The sequence below is a fragment of the Tachypleus tridentatus genome, chromosome 5, assembly GCF_004210375.1.
Source record: "Tachypleus tridentatus isolate NWPU-2018 chromosome 5, ASM421037v1, whole genome shotgun sequence".
Classification (NCBI taxonomy): Eukaryota; Metazoa; Arthropoda; class Merostomata; order Xiphosura; family Limulidae; genus Tachypleus; species Tachypleus tridentatus.
This window is the reverse complement of record NC_134829.1, coordinates 52871383-52895546: the sequence shown is the minus strand read 5'-3', so window position 1 is coordinate 52895546 and position 24164 is coordinate 52871383. Positions and strand designations below refer to the sequence as shown.

The window sequence follows — 24164 nt, the reverse complement described above, 5'->3', positions numbered from 1 at the left end:
TTACTAGCAGGTTGATGTAGTGTCATCACCAAACTTTACAGGTTGGTGTAGTGTCATCACCAAACTTTAGCAGGTTGATGTAGTGTCATCACCAAACTTTACTAGCAGGTTGATGTAGTGTCATCACCAAACTTTACTAGCAGGTTGATGTAGTGTCATCACCAAACTTTACTAGCAGGTTGGTGTAGTGTCATCACCAAACTTTACTAGTAGGTTGGTGTAGTGTCATCACCAAACTTTACTAGCAGGTTGGTGTAGTGTCATCACCAAACTTTACTAGCAGGTTGATGTAGTGTCATCACCAAACTTTACTAGCAGTGTTGACTAGGAGGTTGGTGTAGTGTCATCACCAAACTTTACTAGCAGGTTGGTGTAGTGTCATCACCAAACTTTACTAGCAGGTTGGTGTAGTGTCATCACCAAACTTTACTGGCAGGTTGGTGTAGTGTCATCACCAAACTTTACTAGCAGGTTGATGTAGTGTCATCACCAAACTTTACTAGCAGGTTGATGTAGTGTCATCACCAAACTTTACTAGCAGGTTAGTGTAGTGTCATCACCAAACTTTACTAGCAGGTTGATGTAGTGTCATCACCAAACTTTACTAGCAGGTTGATGTAGTGTCATCACCAAACTTTACTAGCAGGTTGATGTAGTGTCATCACCAAACTTTACTAGCAGGTTGGTGTAGTGTCATCACCAAACTTTACTAGCAGGTTGGTGTAGTGTCATCACCAAACTTTACTAGCAGGTTGATGTAGTGTCATCACCAAACTTTACTAGCAGGTTGATGTAGTGTCATCACCAAACTTTACTAGCAGGTTGATGTAGTGTCATCACCAAACTTTACTAGCAGGTTGGTGTAGTGTCATCACCAAACTTTACTAACTTTACTAGCAGGTTGATGTAGTGTCATCACCAAACTTTACTAGCAGGTTGGTGTAGTGTCATCACCAAACTTTACTGGCAGGTTGATGTAGTGTCATCACCAAACTTTACTAGCAGGTTGATGTAGTGTCATCACCAAACTTTCACAAACTTTAGGTTGATGTAGTGTCATCACCAAACTTTACTAGCAGGTTGATGTAGTGTAATCACCAAACTTTACTAGTAGGTTGATGTAGTGTCATCACCAAACTTTACTATCAGGTTGGTGTAGTGTGATCACCTAGCAGGTTGGTGTAGTGTCATCACCAAACTTTACTAGCAGGTTGATGTAGTGTCATCACCAAACTTTACTAGCAGGTTGGTGTAGTGTCATCACCAAACTTTACTGGCAGGTTGATGTAGTGTCATCACCAAACTTTACTAGCAGGTTGATGTAGTGTCATCACCAAACTTTACTAACAGGTTGGTGTAGTGTCATCACCAAAGTTTACTGGCAGGTTGGTGTAACCTCATCACCAAACATTACTAGCAGATTGATGTAGTGTCATCACTAAACTTTACTAGTAGGTTGATGTAGTGTCATCACCAAACTTTACTAGCAGGTTGATGTAGTGTCATCACCAAACTTTACTGGCAGGTTAGTGTAGTGTCATCACCAAACTTTACTGGCAGGTTGGTGTAGTGTCATCACCAAACTTTACTAGCAGGTTGGTGTAGTGTCATCACCAAACTTTACTAGCAGGTTGATGTAGTGTCATCACCAAACTTTACTAGCAGGTTGGTGTAGTGTCATCACCAAACTTTACTAGCAGGTTGATGTAGTGTCATCACCAAACTTTACTAGCAGGTTGGTGTAGTGTCATCACCAAACTTTACTAGCAGGTTGATGTAGTGTCATCACCAAACTTTACTAGCAGGTTGGTGTAGTGTCATCACCAAACTTTACTAGTAGGTTGGTGTAGTGTCATCACCAAACTTTACTAGCAGGTTGGTGTAGTGTCATCACCAAACTTTACTAGCAGGTTGGTGTAGTGTCATCACCAAACTTTACTAGCAGGTTAGTGTAGTGTCATCACCAAACTTTACTAGCAGGTTGATGTAGTGTCATCACCAAACTTTACTAGCAGGTTGATGTAGTGTCATCACCAAACTTTACTAGCAGGTTGATGTAGTGTCATCACCAAACTTCATCACCAAACTTTACAGGTAGGTTGATGTAGTGTCATCACCAAACTTTACTAGCAGGTTGATGTAGTGTCATCACCAAACTTTACTAGCAGGTTGATGTAGTGTCATCACCAAACTTTACTAGCAGGTTGGTATAGTGTCATCACCAAACTTTACTATCAGGTTGATGTAGTGTCATCACCAAACTTCTCTAGCAGGTTGATGTAGTGTCATCACCAAACTTTACTAGCAGGTTGATGTAGTGTCATCAACAAACTTTACTAGCAGGTTATGTAGTGTCATCACCAAACTTTACTAGCAGGTTGATGTAGTGTCATCACCAAACTTTACTAGCAGGTTGGTTTAGTGTCATCACCAAGCTTTACTAGCAGGTTGATGTAGTGTCATCACCAAACTTTACTAGCAGGTTGGTATAGTGTCATCACCAAGCTTTACTATCAGGTTGATGTAGTGTCATCACCAAACTTTACTAGCAGGTTGATGTAGTGTCATCACCAAACTTTACTAGCAGGTTGGTATAGTGTCATCACCAAACTTTACTAGCAGGTTAGTGTAGTGTCATCACCAAACTTTACTAGCAGGTTGATGTAGTGTCATCACCAAACTTTACTAGCAGGTTGGTGTAGTGTCATCACCAAACTTTACTAGCAGGTTGATGTAGTGTCATCACCAAACCTTACTAGCAGGTTGGTGTAGTGTCATCACCAAACTTTACTATCAGGTTAGTGTAGTGTCATCACCAAACTTTACTAGCAGGTTGATGTAGTGTCATCACCAAACTTTACTAGCAGGTTGGTTTTGTGTCATCACCAAGCTTTACTAGCAGGTTGATGTAGTGTCATCAACAAACTTTACTATCAGGTTGATGTAGTGTCATCAACAAACTTTACTAGCAGGTTGGTATTGTGTCATCACCAAACTTTACTTGCAGGTTAATGTTGTGTCATAACAAAACTTTACTTGCAGGTTAGTGTTGTGTCATCACCAAACTTTAGTAGCAGGTTGGTGTAGTGTCATCACCAAACTTTACTAGCAGGTTGATGTAGTGTCATCACCAAACCTTACTAGCAGGTTGGTGTAGTGTCATCACCAAACTTTACTAGTAGGTTGGTGTAGTGTCATCACCAAACTTTACTATCAGGTTAGTGTAGTGTCATCACCAAACTTTACTAGCAGGTTGGTGTAGTGTCATCACCAAACTTCACTAGGAGGTTAGTGTAGTGTCATCACCAAACTTTACTAGCAGGTTGATGTAGTGTCATCACCAAACTTTACTAGCAGTTTGATGTAGTGTCATCACCAAACTTTATTAGCAGGTTGGTATAGTGTCATCACCAAACTTCACTAGGAGGTTAGTGTAGTGTCATCACCAAACTTTACTAGCAGGTTGATGTAGTGTCATCACCAAACTTTACTAGCAGGTTGATGTAGTGTCATCACCAAACTTTACTAGCAGGTTGGTATAGTGTCATCACCAAGCTTTACTATCAGGTTGATGTAGTGTCATCACCAAACTTCTCTAGCAGGTTGATGTAGTGTCATCACCAAACTTTACTAGCAGGTTGATGTAGTGTCATCAACAAACTTTACTAGCAGGTTGGTTTTGTGTCATCACCAAACTTTACTATCAGGTTGATGTAGTGTCATCAACAAACTTTACTATCAGGTTGATGTAGTGTCATCAACAAACTTTACTTGCAGGTTAGTGTTGTGTCATAACAAAACTTCACGACTAACATCTAATGATCAGTGTTTAGTTTTAATTTTCTTCCATTTCATGATAACCAACGAGAGCACAAAGAAACAAACAAACACACGAAATCTTCATTGAATGATAATAACTTTTAAAACATTGAATTTGTTGGCAAGTTTAGAAAACTCACATAATGTCACAGTTTTTAATGGTGTTCTGGAAAACTCCTATGTTCGATAGAGATAGCAAAATGAGTTCGACTTTACCATCTGATATATAAACTACACGTACAGGATTCGAGTATTTTGACATCAAGATAAAATCCTGCAGCAGTTTTGGAACACGTTGTTGTATTTCATTAGCCAACGTCCAAAATACTTTAACCGCGTATTTCAAAGGACATTATATTAAATAAATATAGAAATTATCACTTAGGTGCAACGAAACTACCTGTCATTTCGCATGTTTGTTCCTTCACGAATGCTACAATATATCCTAAACTTCAATGAACAAATTCAGTGAAAGGTTCGTTATTCAGTGTCTAAGCCCTTTTCTTCTGTCCCACTTAATATTTGTTTATTCTAGGTCTAAACCCCTAAGGTGAGTCCCACTTAATACTTTGTTGTTCAAAGTGTGAACCCTTGTCTTGTGCCACACCTAACAGTCAGTTTTTCAAGGTACAAACTCTGGTCTTGTGTTTCACTTAATAGTCGGTTGTTTTGGATAAAACCAGGGTTATCTGTCTCATTTAATGGATGGTTATTCGGGGTCTATACCTATGTTTTTTGCCTTACTTAATAGATGTTTGTTAAAGGTATAAACCCCTCTCTAATGTTCCACTTCATAAGTGGTTGTTCCAGGTATAAACTCAGTCTTGTGTCCTATTCAACCGTTTCTTTATCGGGATTTCAGCTCTCAATGTTTTGTCCCATTTAATAATTGGTTGTTCAAGGTATTAGCACTCGCCTCGTGTCTCACTTAAAAGTTGGTTGTTCAGACACACACATACACACGTTCCACAGAATAATTTGTTCTTTGAAGTGTAATTCCTTGTCTTGCGACTCAAATAATATTCATATGTTTGAGGCCTAAGTTATAGTTCGCTTAATGTTCTATCCAAATATCTTAAACACTCACCGACTTCTCAGGATTGGATGTTTAAATATAAACCGTGAGGAGTCATTTAATGTTTTGAATTTCGCCCAAAGCTTCACGAGGGCTATCTGGGCTAGCCGTTTCTGGTTTAGCAGTGTAAGACCAGAGGGAAGACAGCTAGTCATCACCACCCACTGCCAACTCTTGAGCTACTCTTTTATCAACGAATAGTGGGATTGACCGTTACACTAAAACGCCCTCACTGCTGAAAATGCGACCATGTATGGTGTGACGAAGATTTGAACCCACGCCTCTGCTGTCACGAGGCGATTGCCTTAACCAACTGGCCACGCAGGACCTATTTGATGTTTTAACCGAGTGTTGAATGAACATTGTGTTTTACTTAAAGTATTGCTGTACGGCTGTAGTTATCACTATACGTAGTTTACTAATCCTTACCTGTGTACAGATACCACTTATGTTCGAATATTGTTCACAGTCTCAGTGTTGTAGCACGTTAAACTGTTACACTACATCAATGTAACACCAGTCAATGTTCGTATAGTGTTCACTATCTCAGTGTAGTAACAGATTAAACTATTATAGTACATCAGTGTAGCTCCGGTCAACGTTCGTATATTGTTTATCATCTCAGTGTAGTTGAAGTTTAAACTGTTATAGTACATTAGCATAGCAACAGCCATTGTTTGCATATTGTTCATTATCTCAGTGTCGTAACAGATTAAAATGTTACACTACATCAATGTAATACCAGCCATTATTTGTATAATGTTCACCATCTAAGTGCAGTTGAAGTTTAAACTTTTAAACTACGATACTATTTCAGTCAATTCGTTGTGTCTATAGGAACTTATCTTGTTTTATCAACTTTCCGTGTGTTGTCCCTTCGATTGATTTCTTTTATACGGGAGTTCCTGACAAACCATAAGACTGAAGTGTGTTTAACAAAAAATAATAATCATTTTATTCATAAAAACTATAATACATGAAGCACTTGTTATCTTAATGATGACTGAAAGTCACTTAGGTTTATTCGTAAGAAGTTTTCTCAGTTGAATATCATCTGTACAATGGTTCTTCATAGTATTCAAAGTGAGGAAGTAATTCTAGTAGTTGACTTCTTACTGGAAACCAAAATAATAATTATTAAAACATGACTTTTATTCAAAACAGTGAATAAATCAACTTGATTTCGAATCTAGACAATTCATAAACCTTTCTAAGTACGCTTAGTGTATATCATCAACCAAAGTAACGTTGCGTTCTTGGGCAAATTTTCAATCTACTGTAGACATGAACAGAATAAAATCTAATGAACTTCCATAAGACAAGCAAGCCACTCATAACATCAATTATCCTTGGTGGACTGAGCAGATAACCCGATCTGGATTTGCTATAAGAAAATACAAACACACATACCCACTCATAACAAGATTATATAAGAACTCTTGTTAGCTTTCAATTAGACGTTCGATATCTTTCTTTGGGAGCTTCAGTACAAATGTTGAAAAAGTTAAATCTGAGAAAGGCTTACTTACCCAGGAACCATAACCACCTTTGCCACCACCTCCGAAACTACTTCCACCACCATAGCCACCACTGCTGCTGCTGGTGCCATAACCTCCACCTCCGAAGCTGCTTCCACCACCATAACCACTCCCACCAAATCCTCCTCCAAGGCTGAGACCTCCAAAACCACCACCACCATGGCCTACATCCCCATGACCTCCACCACCGCCTCCTACAAGTCCTAAAATAGTTATGCCACCGATGCTACCACTTCCATCACCATAACCACCTCCTCCAATGTCACCATAACCACCTCCTCCAATACCACCATAACCACCTCCACCACCTCCTTTGCCACCAGTAGCAATGGAAATAGGAATGGCTAGAAGTGTGATTGTATGTCCACCGTTACCAAATCCTCCAAATCCACCTCCACCAAATCCGCCTCCGCTAATTCCACCATAGCCACCACTACCAAATCCTCCTCCGTAACCACCACTGCTAAAGCCTCCACCATAACCGCCACTACTAAACCCTCCGCTACTTCCACCGTAACCAGAGGCTTCAGCTTGGAGATCATCCGATTCCGCGGTTTCGCTCGCTTTTACGGTTTCGTCAGCTCTCGAAACGAAAAGCAGGATGTTCATAGAGAGCAATACAAGTTCCTGGAAGAAACGTTAGAGAAATGTATTGATGAGCTACGTGTCATATAATATCTTTTATAGATGGTTGTTTAACTTGGGTAGTTGAATGGATGTTTGTATTACATAAAACGTTGTTTTAGTTCTGTAAATTAAACACGTTCAAAATTATTAAGTTTAAACTACTTTTTATAATTATCCTTAACGTTTATCAAGTTCATTAAAATGTCAGAAAGAATGAATGAATTATGAGAGAAACAGGTAAGACGGTTAATGTGTAACTACACTGTTATTATTGGTTACTGTGTAGTTACACTGTTATTATTGGTTACTGTGTAGTTATACTGTTATTATTGGTTACTGTGTAGTTACACTGTTATTATTGGCTACTGTGTAGTTACACTGTTATTATTGGTTAGTAACATGTTACGTAAAAACCTTACCTCCTCACCGGTAGATCATCGTTAGGTTTAATGGTTTGTGTAGCTGAATTTCCTAACAGTGAGGTGCATTGGATACCCCGGTCATTGTGTAGTTTTATGACTTACAACAACACAACTGTTGAGTAACAATTGTGCGATAGGAGATAGTCATAGTCAAGATTGTAATATTTGATTACCATTGTAATTTAAGGAATGGAAACATGATTGTGTGAACCAAAAAGTGCACTATAGAACGTTGTTATATATTTAAATAATACAATCGAAGTAGAGATGACGTGTAGTGTCGATTACAACTAATAGATGGTAGCACATTCGTAATTTAACTTGAATTTGAAAGAGATGAGGTTAACTTACCTTCCTAGATAGCATCTTCGATGTTTCGAATACGACTGTCTTCTGACTGCTACTAGGATGGCACAGTCCTATATTTATATGATTCTGAGTTTGATTAAAAGGCGTTAAAAAAAACACTGACCGTATTCCACATAATACACGTGACTTGAATGAATTTTTTAGAAAAAAGAAAGCACCTTAACTTTGTAACATTTTTTGGTATGCGTGTAAATATACAGCGCTTATGACGTCACAATTTGTATTTTTAGTTCCTACCTAATTTCTCAGTCAATAAGAGGAAATGAAACGTGTATTGACCAATAAGAACAGTTTGAACCACACCCACAAGGACAAAATTCAACCTTGTTTGTTCTGGTTTTTGATCCAATAAAGAAACAACTCCCTGTTTTTATTTTGATGATAGGAGAGAAGCCCTGACAAAGACACCCATCGTTTGCTTCAAACAAACTAATGACATGAGCGAAAACTGACGTAGTGTTAGGAGAAGACGCTTGTTGAGTTTTTCTCACAAAGCACACTTGTAATATCCTGTGAAAGTTTCTAGAAAAAAACAAGGTTCATTCACGTATAGATGTATTTATATACGTTAAAATTAATTATATTTACCCATGAGGTTTTGAAGATTATAAGTTATTGGTGTTTATTCTGTTTCTAATTTCACCTTGTTACATACATCCTATTAGATATAGAAACTGGAAGATTTATTATAGAATAAAAAGAAATGAGATAAAATGACTTGGTAAATTACATTAAAACATACCATAATAAAACCGTAGAGTTTTTCCATAAATATGACTGGTTGAAGTACTCTCGTACTTTGTTTTGATAATTACAAAGTTACACGAAACAGTTTAATTCCACGTAACATTATTAATTAACTACAACGACTATACGCTAGTGAGGAAGAATATGAAAGAGTTGTTTTATATTTTAAAAAATGAAGTAACAGAAGTAAAAAAAAATTGCTCAAATATAAAAGAAATATACAAGTTACGTGGGGGACGTCGTTAGATAAATAATAGATTCACAGTTATGGCCACTAAACACTGATTATCGGTGTTACCTTTTGTATGAATCATGTCTTTCCATCCAGATGTTTCAAGACACCAAAATGGGTTTTAGAGGCACGTTTCTTGTGTGCCAGTGCCTACGACACCTCTGGGATTATGATCATTAAGCTACTAGTTAAACGTTTTTGTGAGTAAATTAAAATTACGATCATTCATGAAGTGTATTCGTGGCGCATTCATAGAATAAGGATTGGTAAAAATCAGTTAACTTAACGACGTCCGATATATAGAAGAAATAGTGCGTTTTTTTACACTACGTCCCATGTCATATTGGTTAGCAACAAAAGTACCTAACTTGTATAAGAGACTGTGTGTCATGTTTCGTAACATTTGAATTATCTTGATTTATCGTAATGGTAAGAGCCATAAAGTCGTTCGGTAACTGTCTGATTATAGTGACAAGGGTGCAATAGGACAATTAGAGTGCGTGCTTGTGTGGTGAAACCTTATAAGTGTAGTGAATGTTGATATAACAAGCCTAAAGTAAAGACGTTGTGTGGATCACCTAGTCTGAAGCCAAGAGCATAATATTTACCATGGAATTAGAAACATGACATAACAGTCATTTTTAGACTTCTTAAACGTTTCTGTCTCCTGATGGTTCAAGTTTAACTTCGCAAAACTTATTTCAATTAGCTCTAAAATGTGAGGTTAGTGTTTTCTGTGGGGTGAGATGATAGTATTTGCCCTGTAATGTTTGATGGGCTCTAGGGTTGTAACCCGATGTTGTTGTCAGCTTAACTACTGAACGTATGAAATGTACAAACAACAAAAAAGGAAAGATATCTGTTGATTTTATTTATAGTCTGAATCAATTAAAGACGTTTCTCTTTCATTAAAAACGTTGCTAATATACAAACAATAGCTTAAATCAGAAACGATTCGCGTTTAAAACCCACTACACGCATAAGGTTTTGCAGCACTTCCTAACGGTAACCATACCACCCTGACACTCGAATCGCAAAGGGCAGAGAGGAATCAAACTACTGTATCTGAATAAATATATTTTAGGTTTCATGACTCCTCGTATTTCGAGAAACCAAGTGTGACGTAACGCGACGTTTATTGACGTTTTATAAATGCTGCATTTGGTAGAAATCAAGAGGAAATGTTTATACTTTGCTACATCTGATTTTAAATACTCAGAAACTAAATGTTGCAGTCGATTACTCAGTTTTAATAACTAAATTTCTTGGACAAAAATTTCGTTTTTATTTATCCAGCTTATCTTCTATTTTAAAATATTATATTAATTACATTTCTTATCTGAAGGGTTTGATATTTTACCTTTGTTAATAGTTTTAAGAAACACGTATGTTTAAAGTTTGTTTAACTGTCTTATTAGTTTTACTCCAACCAACGCATAACAAAAGTTTATTACATATTATATGTGTCCAGCACAACGGTAAGTTTACAGATTTACAACGCTAAAATCAGGGATTCGATTCCCCTCAATAGGTTTAGCAGATAAACCGATGTGGCTTTGCTGTAATTTAATTTAATATATTTTCCGCCTGCAAAGTTTACTTACGGAAAATAAAACTACACTGAAACTCATTCTGCACGGACCCGGCATGGCCAAATGTGTTAAGGCGTTCGATTCGTAATCTGAGGGTCGCGGGTTCGAATCCCGGTCGCATCAAATATGCTCGCCCTTTCAGCCGTGGGGGCATTACAATGTGACGGTCAATCCCACTATTCGTTGGTAAAAGAGTAGCCCAAGAGTTGGCGGTGGGTGGTGATGACTAACTGCCTTCCTTGCCTTACAATCCTTAATTAGGGACCGCTAGCGCAGATAGCCCTCGAGTAGCTCTGCGCGAAATACAAAACAAACAAACAAACATTCTGCTCGTCCAGAGAAACGACAAATTAACAAAAATAAAAGAAATGTTCTGTCTAAAGTTTAAATTTTGCAAGATAATTCAATGTCAGTTTGATTCATTTTTAACTAACCGTATTTGATGGAATTCTAATATTGTTATAATAATTTCAGTTGTTCCCCAGATTTCAATACTTCTTCATATAACAATTATACACTGTTCTTGGTGAACCAAGGTATATCAGCACCACTTTCTTTATTTATTTCGTGTGCTTTTCAATGTTCATGTACGGTTATTCTTCAGCTGTTTCTAGTCAACTCTAGGGCTATTCTTGTCTCTTCGTAATAGTGTGATTTCTACACCAGCTATTATTGATTCATCTTAGCTCATAAACAGTTGATTTCCTTTTACGAGAACACGTGAGAACCACTTATTCTCGCATTTAGTTACAAATTCTAAAAAAGGAGAAAGAAAAATGATCACGTGTGACGTCAGTTTGTGCTTTGTAACTGGTCACAAATTTCTTCATTTGAATTATTGGAAAACAACAATCAATATTTAATTATAAATAAGAGGACAGCCCTAATACACCCACTATCTGATGTGTTTCTAACTCACTATATTTTCTGTATTTTTCAGAGGTCTCTAACTTGTATCAAAGCTACCAAGAAAATCTATTAATCACTTGAGTTCTGAGTTTCTTGTTTGATTATTGCAAGTAGGGAAGAATTTATGTTTTAGCAAAATATTTTAAGAATTTACCGTTTTTCTCATACTCAGTTCTTTAAAATATAAAACGTAAAGAGAGATATTAGTTTACTTATATGACTTACGAGGTCTGTTCAAAAAATACGCGGACTGACGTCATAAAACAAAATGTACTTTATTTAGAAGTTACAGGTCTGGAACCCCTTCAAAGTACTCTCCTCCCCAACACACACACTTATCCCAACGGTGTTTCCACTTGTTGAAACAGTCCTGGTACGCTTCTTTTGTAATGTCCTCCAGCTCCTTCGTCGCATTTGCCTTAATCTCGGGAATCGTCTCAAATCTTCTTCCTTTCAAGGGTCTTTTGAGTTTGGGGAACAAGAAAAAATCGCAAGGAGCAAGTTCAGGTGAGTAGGGGGGGTGGGGAAGAACAGTGATCGAGTGCTTGGCCAAACTCTCACGAGTTCTGAGGGCTGAATTTCGCAGCAACGCGGCGCATCTTCAATTTTTCGGTCAAAATCTCGTAACAAGATCCAACTGATATCCCACACTCTTCAGCAAGCTCCTTGACAGTCAGACGACGATTTGCCCGCACCAGGGTGTCGATTTTGTCGACGTGTGGGTCGTCAGTTGACGTAGAAGGACGTCCAGGACGCTTATCATCTTCAATGGACTGTCGACCATCCTTAAAACGTTCATGCAACTTGAAACATGCCGTACGTTTCATAGCAACATCACCGTAAGCCGTGTTAAGCATAGCAAAAGTTTCAGTCGCAGAGTTTCCAAGTTTAACACAAAATTTCACAGCAAGTCGTTGCTCCTTCAGGTCATTCATTCTGAAATCCGCCAAACGAAAAAATCGCACTTCACTTAAAACCGCGTAGCTAATACACAAATGAAGATATCTGCAATCGGGAAATGGCGTCGTAATCAGCTGATCTGTGCAAACCTAGCGACACCAAGCGGATTCCCCTGGAACCAATTGGAGCCGCGCAGTTCAAACAGTCCGCGAATTTTTTGAACAGCCCTCGTATGAGTTCTTATCCGACTTATCCACGTATGTTAATAAGAGTTTATTCCTACAATTTACTGATGTATATATTACATGTATGTTGGTATTATTTGTATGTATATTATTAGTCACAGTGTTATATTAATATAAGTGAAGTGTTATTCACATAATTTAATCATCATCGTATTAAATATGTTTTATATACATAATGTGCTAAACCATATGTTATGTTTTATACACGTAATGTGCTAAACATTATGTTATGTTTTATACACGTAATGTGCTAAACCATATGTTATGTTTTACATACATAATGTCCTAAACAATGTGTTATGTTTTACATACATAATGTACTTAAGAATGTGTTATGTTTTAAATATGGATAATTTACTAATCCGTACGTTGAATCAATACTTTTATATTTACCTATATTATTCACCATAACTCATGTTCTATATCCTTTAAATACATACTTTCTTATTACACTATTATTATTACTCTTGGTATAAAGATTATTGTCCTTTCATATTCAGACCTGTACCGTGCCTTTTTTCAGAACTTTACTCTGAGAAAGTCTCAACACGGCCCACATTGATCAAAGTCCATAAATACATGAATTAGAAGCAAGATGTTTTAAATTAGTTAACTAGTAGATGCTATTAATCCCAATTATACATTACGTTGACTACCATGAACTTAACAACTTTGTACAGTAATGATATAGTTCATTTTGAAAACTATGTAACATCAAACTAGACTCTCATAGTGGTTTCGTCAATCCGTATATTGTTCACAGTCTCTGTAGTAATTGATTAAACTGTTATAGTACATCAGTGTAGCACCAGACAATGTTAATATATTGTTCACTATCATAGTGTAGTAACAGATTAAACTGTTACACAACATCAATATAACACCAGCCATTGTTCGTATATTGTTCACCATCTCAGTGTAGTAACAGATTAAACTGTTACAGTACATCAATGTAACACCAGCCAATTTTCGTATATTGTTCATCATCTGAGTGTAGTAACAGATTAAACTGTTACACTACATAAATATAACACCAGCCATTGTTTGTATATTGTTCACCATCTCAGTGTAGTAACAGATTAAACTGTTACAGTACATCAATGTAACACCAGCCAATTTTCGTATATTGTTCATTATCTCAGTGTAGTAACAGATTAAACTGTTACACTACATCTATGTAATACCAGCCATTGTTTGTATAACGTTCACCATCTAAGTGCAGTTGAAGTTTAAACTTTTAAACTACGATACTATTTCAGTCAATTTGTTGTGTCTATAGGAACTTATCTTGTTTTATCAACTTTCCGTGTGTTGTCCCTTCGATTGATTTCTTTTATACGGGAGTTCCTGACAAACCATAAGACTGAAGTGTGTTTAACAAAAAATAATAATCATTTTATTCATAAAAACTATAATACATGAAGCACTTGTTATCTTAATGATGGCTGAAAGTCACTTGGGTTTATTCGTAAGAAGTTTTCTCAGTTGAATATCATCTGTACAATGGTTCTTCATAGTATTCAGAGTGAGGAAGTAATTCTAGTAGTTGACTTCTTACTGGAAACCAAAATAATAATTATTAAAACATGACTTTTATTCAAAACAGTGAATAAATCAACTTGATTTTGAATCTAGACAATTCATAAACCTTTCTAAGTACGCTTAGTGTATATCATTAACCAAAGTAACGTTGCGTTCATGGGCAAATTTTCAATCTACTGTAGACATGAACAGGATAAAATCTAATGAACTTCCATAAGACAAGCAAGCCACTCATAACATCAATTATCCTTGGTGGACTGAGCAGATAACCCGATCTGGCTTTGCTATAAGAAAATACAAACACACATACCCACTCATAACAAGATTATATAAGAACTCTTGTTAGCTTTCAATTAGACGTTCGATATCTTTCTTTGGGAGCTTCAGTACAAATGTTGAAAAAGTTAAATCTGAGAAAGGAACTTACCCAGGAACCATAACCACCTTTGCCACCACCACCGAAACTACTTCCACCACCATAGCCACCACTGCTGCTGCTGCTTCCATAACCTCCACCTCCGAAGCTGCTTCCACCACCATAACCACTCCCACCAAATCCTCCTCCAAGGCTGAGACCTCCAAAACCACCACCACCATGGCCTCCACCACCATGACCTCCACCACCGCCTCCTACAAGTCCTAAAAGAGTTATGCCACCGATGTTACCACTTCCACCGCCATAACCACCTCCTCCAATGCCTCCATAACCACCTCCACCGCCTCCTCCAATACCACCATAACCACCTCCACCGCCTCCTTTGCCACCAGTAGCAAGGGAAATAGGAATGGCTAGAAGTGTGATTGTACGTCCACCATTACCAAATCCGCCTCCTCCAAATCCACCTCCACCAAATCCGCCTCCACCAAATCCGCCTCCGCTAATTCCACCATAGCCACCACTACTAAATCCTCCTCCGTAACCACCACTGCTAAAGCCTCCACCATAACCGCCACTACTAAACCCTCCGCTACTTCCACCGTAACCAGAGGCTTCAGCTTGGAGATCATCCGATTCCGCGGTTTCGCTCGCTTTTACGGTTTCGGCAGCTCTCGAAACGAAAAGTAGGATGCTCATAGAGAGCAATATAAGTCCCTGGAAGAAACGTTAGAGAAATGTCATATAATATCTTTTATAGATGGTTGTTTAACTTGGGTAGTTGAATGGATGTTTGTATTACATAAAACGTTGTTTTAGTTCTGTAAATTAAACACGTTCAAAATTATTAAGTTTAAACTACTTTTTATAATTATTATTAACGTTTATCAAGTTTATTAAAATGTCAGAAAGAAAGAATGAATTATGAGAGAAACCGGTAAGACGGTTAATGTGTAGCTACACTGTTATTATTGGTTACTGTGTACTTACACTGTTATTATTGGTTACTGTGTAGTTACACTGTTATTATTGGCTACTGCGTAGTTACACTGTTATTATTGGCTACTGTGTAGTTACACTGTTATTATTGGTTACTGTGTAGTTACACTGTTATTATTGGCTACTGTGTAGTTACACTGTTATTATTGGCTACTGTGTAGTTACACTGTTATTATTGGTTAGTAACATGTTACGAAAGAACGTTACCTCCTCACCGGTAGATCATCGTTAGGTTTAATGGTTTGTGTAGCTGAATTTCCTAACAGTGAGGTGCATTGGATACCCCGGTCATTGTGTAGTTTTATGACTTACAACAACACAACTGTTGAGTAACAATTGTGCGATAGGAGATAGTCATAGTCAAGATTGTAATATTTGATTACCATTGTAATTTAAGGAATGGAAACATGGTTGTGTGAACCAAAAAGTGCACTATAGAACGTTTTTATATATTTAAATAATACAATCGAAAAAAAAAAAGTGATGTCGTGTAGTATCGAATACTATTACTAGATGGTGCCACAATCAATTCATTTTTTTAGAAAGAAATTCAGGTAACTTACCTTCCTTTGAAGCATCTTCACCGATTCAGATGTATTCTGTCTTCTGACTAGGATGGTGCAGTCCTATTTATATGATTCGGAGTTTGGTGCAAATTCCTTAAAAAACACTGACCGTATTCCACATAAAATACGTGACGTGAGCAAAAGTTTAGAACAAAAAAGTGCCTTAAACTTGGTAATTTTTTGTGTCAGCGTGCAGCACTTATGACGTCAAGGTCGGTATTTTTAGTATCTGCCTAATTTTTCAGCCAACAGGAGGAGACAAAACACAAGTAAACCAATGAGAATAGTTTCAATCACACCCACAAAGATAAAATTTAACCATGTCTGTTCTGGTTTTTCATCCAATAAAGAAACAGCTCCCTTTTTGTTTTTTATTGATATGAGATAAAAGAAGGTCTAAAAAAGTCATCCATCGTTTGCTTCAAACAAACTAATGATATGAGAGAAAACTGACGTAGTGCTAGGTGAAGACGCTTGTTGAGTGTTTTTCTCACAAAGCACACTTGTAATATCCTAGAAAAAAACAAGGTTCATTCACGTATACATGTATTTATATACGTTAAAATTAATTATATATACCCATAAGGTTCTTGAAGATTATAAGTTATTGGTGTTTATTCTGTTTCTAATTTCACCTTCTTACATTTTTTCTATTAAATATAGAATCTGGAAGATTTGTTATAGAATAAAAAGAAATGGGATAAAACAAAAATTGGTGCATTAAAACACGCTATAAAACATTAGTTTTTCACTAATATGATTCGTTGAAATTGTGTCTTGAATTTCACGTAAAGCTTCACAGTGGATATCTGTCTACACCTGTCATCCTAAATTTCCTCATTTGGGAAAGTAGCTATTCATCACCTCTCATCACTAACTCTTGGGATACTCTTTTACCCATGAATAGTAGGTTTGACCGACATATTACAACGTCCACACAGCTGAAAAAGGAAGCATGTTTGACTGAAGAGGCAGTCGAGTGCCCTGATCACTATCTCTTGTCAGGCATTGAATTTTGATCACTATTTGTTGTCTTATCAACTGATTTAACCAGCTTATTTTCTATTTTGAAAATATTATATTAATTACTTGTGTTTTCGGGATAGTTTGATGTTTTCCCTCTGCACCTGCCTGGTGGTTAAGGAACTCCACTCGTATTCTGAGGGTCGCGGGTTCGAATCCCCGTCACACCAAACATGCTCGTCCTTTCAGTCGTGGGGGCGTTGTAATATGACGGTCAATCTCGCTATTCGTTGGTAAAAAAGTAGCCCAAGAGTTGGCGGTGGGTGGTGATGGCTAGCTGCCTTCCCTCTAGTCTTACACTGCTAAATTAGGGACGACGAGCGCAGATGGCCCACGTGTAGCTTTGAGCAAAATTCGAACCAAACGAAACCCTGTGTACCTAGTTTTAAAAGTATCGTGTATATATAAAGGTTTGTTAATTGTGTTATGTGTTTTGTTCCTAACAACTCATGTTGTATTTTTTCTCTTGCAAGGTTTGTACGGAAAATAAACATTAAATTGAAACAGAAGCTGCATGTAAAAAGGAAGTTTTTACTGATGCTTTTACTTGATAAGATTGGTTTGAATTTCGCGCAAAGCTACACGAGATCTATCTGCGCTAACCGTCCCTAATTTAGCAGTGTAAGACTAGAGATAAGGCAGCTAGTTATGACCACCCAACGCCAACACTTTGGCTACCCTTTTACCAAAGTATAGTGTGATTGGCCGTCACATTATAACACCCTCACGGCTGAAAAGACAATCATGTTTGGAATGATGGGGATTGGAACCTGCGACTCTCAGATTACGAGTCGCGTGCCTTAACCACCTGGCCATTCCAGGGCTTACTTTATAATATAATTAAATTTAGTGTTAGTTTGATTCATTTTTTACTAACTATATATGATGGAATACTAATTATAATTTCACTAATTAACTATATGTCATCATTGCTTCCACAATAATTAGTTACAGGGAGGTTGTCCCCCTTGTAGTTACAGGAAGGTTGTCCCCCTTGTAGTTACAGGGAGGTTGTACCCCTTGTATATGTTGTTAATTTGACACATCTTTTATTATATAACGGAAAAAAAATGTAAAACTATATACTTTTTGAACGCTCTAGAGTCTAGACGATATCTGTTAACGTTTGACATTAAATTTAACACTGGCTTTCGTAAATATCCGAATTATTTTATTTTAGTAACATTTTCTTATAAAAAAAGTGCTGTACACCTGCTGTAATTTCTTAGAGATTTGTATTTCAACTAATCTATAAAATGATCGGTCAAGTTTCACTGTAATAATCATACATAAAAATGAAACTAAAAATAACACAAACCAGTTTCACAAGTTAGTATTTAGTCATTATTCCCTAGGACGTCAGTACTGCTTCACATCAACATGACACGTTTGTACAGATATTCCTGAGTGATTGACTTCCATCCTTCTCTGAATCCTTCAAAAAATTCATCTTCTGTGTTTGGTCTACTGTCTTTCATTAATCGGTTTAACTGAGCTCATAAATTGTCAGTCTGATTGATATCAGATGATTAACGTGGCTATTCCATAATATCAGTACTCATATTTCTAAGATGTCTTTTATCGACTCCATAATTCCAGGAAAACTTTGCTTCATCATTTTGTAGACTAAATAAAATAAGATCTATAAAACCACACACGGTGCACATTTTTTTCGTGAAACTATGGAACTAAAATCATGAAACGTTTAACTATTCACGAAAACCAGAATTAGAATTAAGATTTGATATCATATCGGAATATACTTCATCAAATTCGTTCCAAAACATATAGTTTTATGCATTGTAATATTATTTAAAGAACCAGATATTAAATTAACAACATATTCAAAAGTCGCCATTTTTCTGTCCACCTCCTGGGTGTACCTCAACTCTTGGGCCATTCTACTCCCTTCATATAGAGGAATTTCAACACCGCTTATTTTGTTGTTAGTTTAGAAATAAGCATAAAGTTACACAATGGACTATCTGTGTTCTGGTCACCACAAGTATCGAAACCCGGTTTTTAGCTGTGTGAGCCCGCAGACATTCCGCTGTGCCACTAAAGGCACACACAACTTATTTCTAGTGCACATAAGGCCACAAATAGCTGACTTTTTTTGCGACAACGGGGCACGAACCAGGGATCCTCTATTCATAATTAGAACATGTTAAAAATGTTAAAATCAGACATATCTTTATTAATTATGACGTCAGTATATGCTTTATCATTAGTCACTAATTTCTTCATTTGAATAATTGAAAAACAGTCATTAATATTGAATTATAAATAAGAAGACAGCCCCCATACTCTCACTATCTGATATGTTTCTAACTCTCTATATTTTCTGTATTTGACTTCTATCAAAGCTACCAAGAAAATCTATGAAATACTTGAATTCTGAGTTTCTTGTTGCATCGTGACTAGCAGGCAAGTATTTAAAGAACATAAGTATTAAAATCCTCACCCATAAAAAAGGGTGCTACTACATGGCACCCACTTATGTTATAGCCAAAAAGTTTTCAAATTTAGCAGTTTCACAGGGTCGGTTGTTTAAAATATAAAACGTAAAGAAATATATTGGTTTACTTGTATGACCTATGAGTTCTTATCTTACTTATCCACGTATGTTAATAAGAGTTTATTTCTACAATTTACTGATGTATATATTACATGTATGTTGGTATTATTTGTATGTATATTATTTGTCACAGTGTTATATTAAAATAATGTGTTAAACCATGTGTTATTTTTATACACATAATGTGCTAAACCATATGTTATGTTTTGTATGCATAATGTGCTAAACCATATGTTATGTTTTATGTACATAATGTGCTGAACCATATATTATGTTTTATGTACATAATGTGCTAAACCATATGTTATGATTTATATACATAATGTGCTAAACCATATGTTATGTTTTATATACACAATGTGCTGAACCATATGTTATGTTTTATATGCATAATGTGCTAAACTATATGTTATGTTTTATGTACATAATGTGCTAAACTATATGTTATGTTTTATGTACATAATGTGCTAAACCATATGTTATGTTTTATATACACAATGTGTTAAATCATATGATATGTTTTATATACATAATGTGTTAAACCATATGTTATGCTTTATATACATAATGTGCTAAACCATATGTTATGTTTTATATAGATAATGTGCGAAACCATATGTTATGTTTTATATACATAATGTGCTAAACTATATTTTATGTTTTATGTACATAATGTGCTAAACCATATGTTATGTTTTATATACACAATGTGTTAAATCATATGATATGTTTTATATACATAATGTGTTAAACCATATGTTATGTTTTATACACATGATGTACTCAGCCATATGTCATGTTTTATATACATAATTTATTAAGCTGCACGTTGAATGAATGTTATGTTTATCTACGTTATTTACTATACCTCATGTTATACATGCTCCAAATTCATAACTTCTTCCATTTCTATTAATGTTATTGTTATAAATACTTATGTCTTTTTGTAATCAGTTCTGCACAATAACAGTCTGAAGGATTTAGACTTATCAGTTTTATTACTTCACAATAACAGTCTGAAGGATTTAGACTTATCAGTTTTATTACTTCACAATAACAGTCTGAAGGATTTAGGCCTATCAGTTTTATTACTTCACAATAACAGTCTGAAGAATTTAGACTTATCAGTTTTATTACTTCACAATAACAGTCTGGAGGATTTAGGCCTATCAGTTTTAGTACTCCACAATAACAGTCTGAAGGATTTAGACTTATCAGTTTTATTACTTCACAATAACAGTCTGAAGGATTTAGACTTATCAGTTTTATTACTTCACAATAACAGTCTAAAGGATTTAGACTTATCAGTTTTATTACTTCACAATAACAGTCTAAAATGTTTAGGCCTATCAGTTTTATTACTCCACAATAACAGTCTGAAGGATTTAGACTTATCAGTTTTATTACTTCACAATAACAGTCTGAAGGATTTAGACTTATCAGTTTTATTACTCCACAATAACAGTCTGAAGGATTTAGGCCTATCAGTTTTATTATTCCACAATAACAGTCTGAAGGATTTAGGCCTATCAGTTTTATTACTTCACAATAACAGTCTAAAGGATTTAGACTTATCAGTTTTATTACTTCACAATAACAGTCTGAAGGATTTAGACTTATCAGTTTTATTACTTCACAATAACAGTCTAAAGGATTTAGACTTATCAGTTTTATTACTTCACAATAACAGTCTGAAATGTTTAGGCCTATCAGTTTTATTACTCCACAATAACAGTCTGAAGGATTTAGGCCTATCAGTTTTATTACTCCACAATAACAGTCTGAAGGATTTAGGCCTATCAGTTTTATAACTGCACAATAACAGTTTGAGTGATTTAAGCCTATTAGTTTTATTACTGCACAATAACAGTCTAAAAGATTTAGACGTATTAGTTTTATGACTTCGCAATAACAGTCTGAGTCATTAAAGCCTATCAAGTCTATTACTGCATAGCGTTCTGAATTAGTCTTAACAAAGGCCACGTTGGTGCAAAATGCATAAAATTACGTTGATTAGAAACAATGTGTTTCACGTTCAAGTGGATGGAATTCATTTTTCTCTCTACATCACCCTTACAAACATGAACGTAAAATATTGGTTGAAACTTAAATATATGTGAAATCGTGTAATATTGAAAATTAATTATTTGGAGAGTAATTAAAAGTAATTCATTCTTAAAGCTACGTATCATCGCTTTAAAGTTTTTATACTTAGTGTAACATCAGTTTAAACTGTTGTACTTAGTGTAAAAATGTGCTCATCTCATCTGTGTATATGTCACAAGTGTCTACAACAGACGATACTGTTTTTTTGGAGTGTATTTCATGTTGAACAACATGTTTAAACATTTATTTGTTTTGATAAAACATTTTTAACGTTTCCCTCTACAAAATAGCTTCAGACCTCTTCTTACTGAAGATATCAATTCACCACCGATATTTTTTGTGTTCATTTGTTTTTATGATAATTAAGTACCAAAAGTATCGAAACCCAATTTCTAGGGGTATAAATCCGCAGGCATCGCTGTGTCAATGGAGGAAGGAGCAATCGAGAAGATTGTAGATATAAGAATGTTGATTTTCATCGATGTGTACATACATGATATTCGTCACAATGGAAGATACGCCCTTGGTAGATATACCTTATTATACTGAGAGGGTATTTGGTGGGTTTAACGTGCACAACGCACGAGCTAAAGTGCCAGGACGGAAACTTTTAATTAATGTCTGAATTAATAAAGCAAGCAACAGTTAAGGTGGATACTCTTAACCGAACATCTGGATTGACTAACATGGTTATAGCGCTTATCCATTAACAAGAGTGAAACGCAATCTGTGACGTATTTGCAGCTCAAACTTTGAGCCTTTCGATCTGCAGACCGGTTTGATAACTACCATGAGAAAAGATCAAAGTGTCCCATTTTTGGGACAGAAAAACAAGGAGAAGTTATAAAAAAACTTATGAAATATATGTTAGAATTATTTTAAAACTATGAACAAAATCAGTTTCTTTGTTCTTGCTGTTGTTTAGTTTCGCAAAAAACTACACGAGAACTATCTGCGCTCGCTAGTCGTCCCAATTTAGCAATGTGAGACTTGAAGTAAGGCGTCTAGTTATCACCATCTACCGCCACCTCTTGAGCTACTTATTTACAAACGAATAGTGGTTGACGGTGTATTATAAAGCTTCCATGGCTGTAAAAGTAAGCAAGTTTGGTGGAAGATGGATTCGAACTCGTGACCTCATGCCAGGCATTCAATTTTGTTCGTTACTTGATGTTTTAATCACTCAATTAACCATCTTATTTTCTATTATCAAATACTATATTAATTACTTGCGTTTTGGGGATGGTTTGATTTGTTCCCTCTGTTCATAGTTTGGTATGACGGAGATTCTAACCCGCGACCCGCAGAGTTCAAGTCGAGCGCCCTAACCTCCGAGCTATGCCGAGCATAACACAATAAGGTTACGTTTACTACGTTTAATACCCTTTCGTTAGACAATCGAAATAAAATGTTTATTAGAAAGGACAGGAAAGTGTGCTTCTATTACTGAACATGATAAACACCAAAAATAAAATAAAAATACATGAAAGTCAAAATACTGAAACCAAAGAAATGTTTCAATAATTCTATGAACTTTAAACTTCTATCTGTCATCTGATATCACTGTGGCAAGTATAGTGCTGATCAGAAAATGTGGACACGTTTTAGTAATCGATACATAGATAGCAGTGAAAGAAGTTTATTTGTATAGATAGAGAGGAGTAGAAACGATTTATTTATATAGATAGACAGTAGTGGAAAAGATTTATTTATATAGATAGACAGTAGTGGAAAAGATTTATTTATATAGATAGACAGTAGTGGAAAAGATTTATTTGTATAGATAGACAGTAGTGGAAAAGATTTATTTATATAGATAGACAGTAGTGGAAAAGATTTATCTATATAGATAGACAGTAGTGGAAAAGATTTATTTATATAGATAGGCAGTAGTGGAAAAGATTTATTTGTATAGATAGACAGCAGTGGAAAAGATTTATTTATATAGATAGACAGTAGTGGAAAAGATTTATTTATATAGATAGACAGTAGTGGAAAAGATTTATTTATATAGATAGACAGTAGTGGAAAAGATTTATTTGTATAGATAGACAGTAGTGGAAAATATTTATTTATATAGATAGACAGTAGTGGAAAAGATTTATTTATATAGATAGACAGTAGTGGAAAAGATTTATTTATATAAATAGACAGTAGTGGAAAAGATTTATTTGTATAGATAGACAGTAGTGGAAAAGATTTATTTGTATAGATAGACAGTAGTGGAAAAGATTTATTTGTATAGATAGACAGTAGTGGAAAAGATTTATTTATATAGATAGACAGTAGTGGAAAAGATTTATTTATATAGATAGACAGTAGTGGAAAAGATTTATTTATATAGATAGACAGTAGTGGAAAAGATTTAGTATATAGATAAAGGGGACTGGAAGAGGTTTGTTTACATAGATAGAGAAGAGTGAAAGAGATTTACTTATAGAGATAACGAGGAGTAGAAGAGATTTATTTATACAGATAGGGGGGAATGAAAGAGGTTTA

The 24164-nt window shown here is 35.6% G+C and overlaps 1 protein-coding gene across 1 annotated transcript; it reads right to left on the bottom strand.

Annotated features, from left to right (window-relative positions):
- Positions 1 to 6621: 6621 nt before the first annotated feature.
- Positions 6622 to 7867, bottom strand: LOC143250363 (uncharacterized; the record flags this gene model as incomplete). Its single annotated transcript, XM_076500808.1, has 2 exons — positions 7833 to 7867; positions 6622 to 7059 (listed from the first exon to the last, which is right to left on the bottom strand). Coding segments are annotated over exons 1-2 (453 nt in total), but the record flags the coding sequence as incomplete, so codon positions are not given.
- Positions 7868 to 24164: the final 16297 nt, after the last annotated feature.